This window comes from Triticum aestivum, chromosome 5A, assembly GCF_018294505.1.
Source record: "Triticum aestivum cultivar Chinese Spring chromosome 5A, IWGSC CS RefSeq v2.1, whole genome shotgun sequence".
NCBI classification, from domain to species: domain Eukaryota; kingdom Viridiplantae; phylum Streptophyta; class Magnoliopsida; order Poales; family Poaceae; genus Triticum; species Triticum aestivum.
Window position 1 is genome coordinate 609,810,176 of NC_057806.1, and position 1,773 is coordinate 609,811,948.

Sequence of the window (1,773 nt, forward strand, 5' to 3'; positions counted from 1 at the left end):
GACTAGTAGGACCAAGGCGGACACGGGAGGGTAGCAGCGGACGAGAGGAGCGCCTGCTTTTGTCCGTCGTGGACCCATTTGTGGCCTAAATTTGGGCTCAGTTTGGGTCGGGGTGGATGATAAACGGACAGCAGACGGACCTGCGCGTCTGTTTGGGTCGCCCCGTTGGGCTACGTTTTCTGTCCGGAACTCCGGATGACTCAAACGGACAAAATGAATCGCACCATTAAAGTTGCTCTTAGAGTATTTTGGACAGTAAAACTTCTCTAATGAGAAGTCTTGATATAAGTAGCATCAACTTGATAGACTTTGTTCCGACTGCAAGTCTGCAAGGTCACACGTACGTCACGAGGTTTGGGTTCCAACAGGACATGGAGATCAGATGCGTGTGGTAGGCTGGTAGCGCTATTCCCGAAAATTGAAGCCCGTGCGCGTACGACAACGGTGATATTCCCGAAAACTGACAAAGGTACCTTTGGGAGTGTCGACGTGCACGTACGACCACGGGCACCTTTGGGAGTGTCCACGTGCACTAGCTTACCGCCGTGCACCCAAACTACCCGCCCAGTTTATAAGAGCCAGCGGTGCCCGTGCTCTTCACTTCACAATAGGGATAGCAGCACGCCAGCCAGCAGCAGCTTGGTACGGCTCGTCCTCTTCACTTCACTTGTCTCTCTTCTCACCTCTGCTTCCTTCCCTAGCTTTGCCATGTTTCACTTGGCTGAATAATGCATCGCTAGCTAGGCTCTATCTATCTCTTCAAGTATTATGTTATGCCTGGTTCAGCCTAAGAATGGCGTGGTTATGAGTTATGATTGCCTCGTCAGTACGTATTATTAATTTCAGTTGTCTTAATCATTTGTACTTTCAACTGTCAGCAACAGCAGCAGTAGGTGACAAGATGAAGACGATCATGCTCCTGGGCATCATCGTCACACTAGTCGCATCAGGAAGTGCTGCTTTCCTTCCGACGACGGAAGCGGCCACCGTGCGAGCCCCCCTGCTGAAGACGCAGACGTTCCTGTCCCCGCCCTTCTTCCTCCGCCCCGGCGGCATCGCCAACAAGTGGTACTACGACGTGGACTTCCCCCGCGGCCACGTGGCCATCAAGAGCTTCAACGGCGACGTCGTCGACGAGGCCGGCGCCCCGGTCCCTCTCCACGAGACCTACCTCCACCACTGGCTCGTCTCGCCCTACTACGGCCCAAGCGCCATCCCGATCACCAACTCCGGCCCCTGCAAGGACTTGCTGGGCCAGTACTTCGGGCTGGGCTCCGAGACCCGGCGAACGGCCACGTGGGTGCCCGACCCGTACGGCATCGAGATCGGCGCCGGCGCCCCGGCCGGGTACGAGGAGCGGTGGCTCATCAACGTGCACGCCATCGACACGCGTGGCGCCGCCGACAAGCTCGCCTGCACCGAGTGCAGGTGCGATGCGTACAACGTCACCGTCGATGAGACCGGCAACCGCATCGGGAACGGCTACGTCGGCGGGATACACTGCTGCTACGACAGCTTACGGTGCAGGGTGGAGGACGCGTTCGCCAACAATGGCGAGCCGCCGCGGAAGCTGTTCCTCCGGTACACCGTGTCGTGGCTTGACTGGAGCGACGCCGTCGTTGTGCCGGTGAGGATCTACATTCTTGATGTCACCGATACGGCTCTGTTCGATGGAAGCCCCAAGCCTTATTGCAAGGTTTGTATATGTCTACTCTCTCTCTCTCTCTCTCTCTCTCTCTCTCTCTCTCTCTCTCTCTCTCTCTCTCTCTCTCT

The 1,773-nt window shown here is 56.6% G+C and overlaps 1 protein-coding gene across 1 annotated transcript in view; it reads left to right on the top strand.

Annotated features, from left to right (window-relative positions):
* Window positions 1-1,001: 1,001 nt before the first annotated feature.
* The window catches only part of LOC123105295 (uncharacterized), a gene marked incomplete at its 5' end in the record, with an annotated part of 2,354 nt that continues 1,582 nt past the window's right edge, over window positions 1,002-1,773 (top strand). The window contains 1 exon segment of the mRNA XM_044527335.1: window positions 1,002-1,696. Within this exon segment, the coding sequence (XP_044383270.1) occupies window positions 1,002-1,696 (695 nt within the window).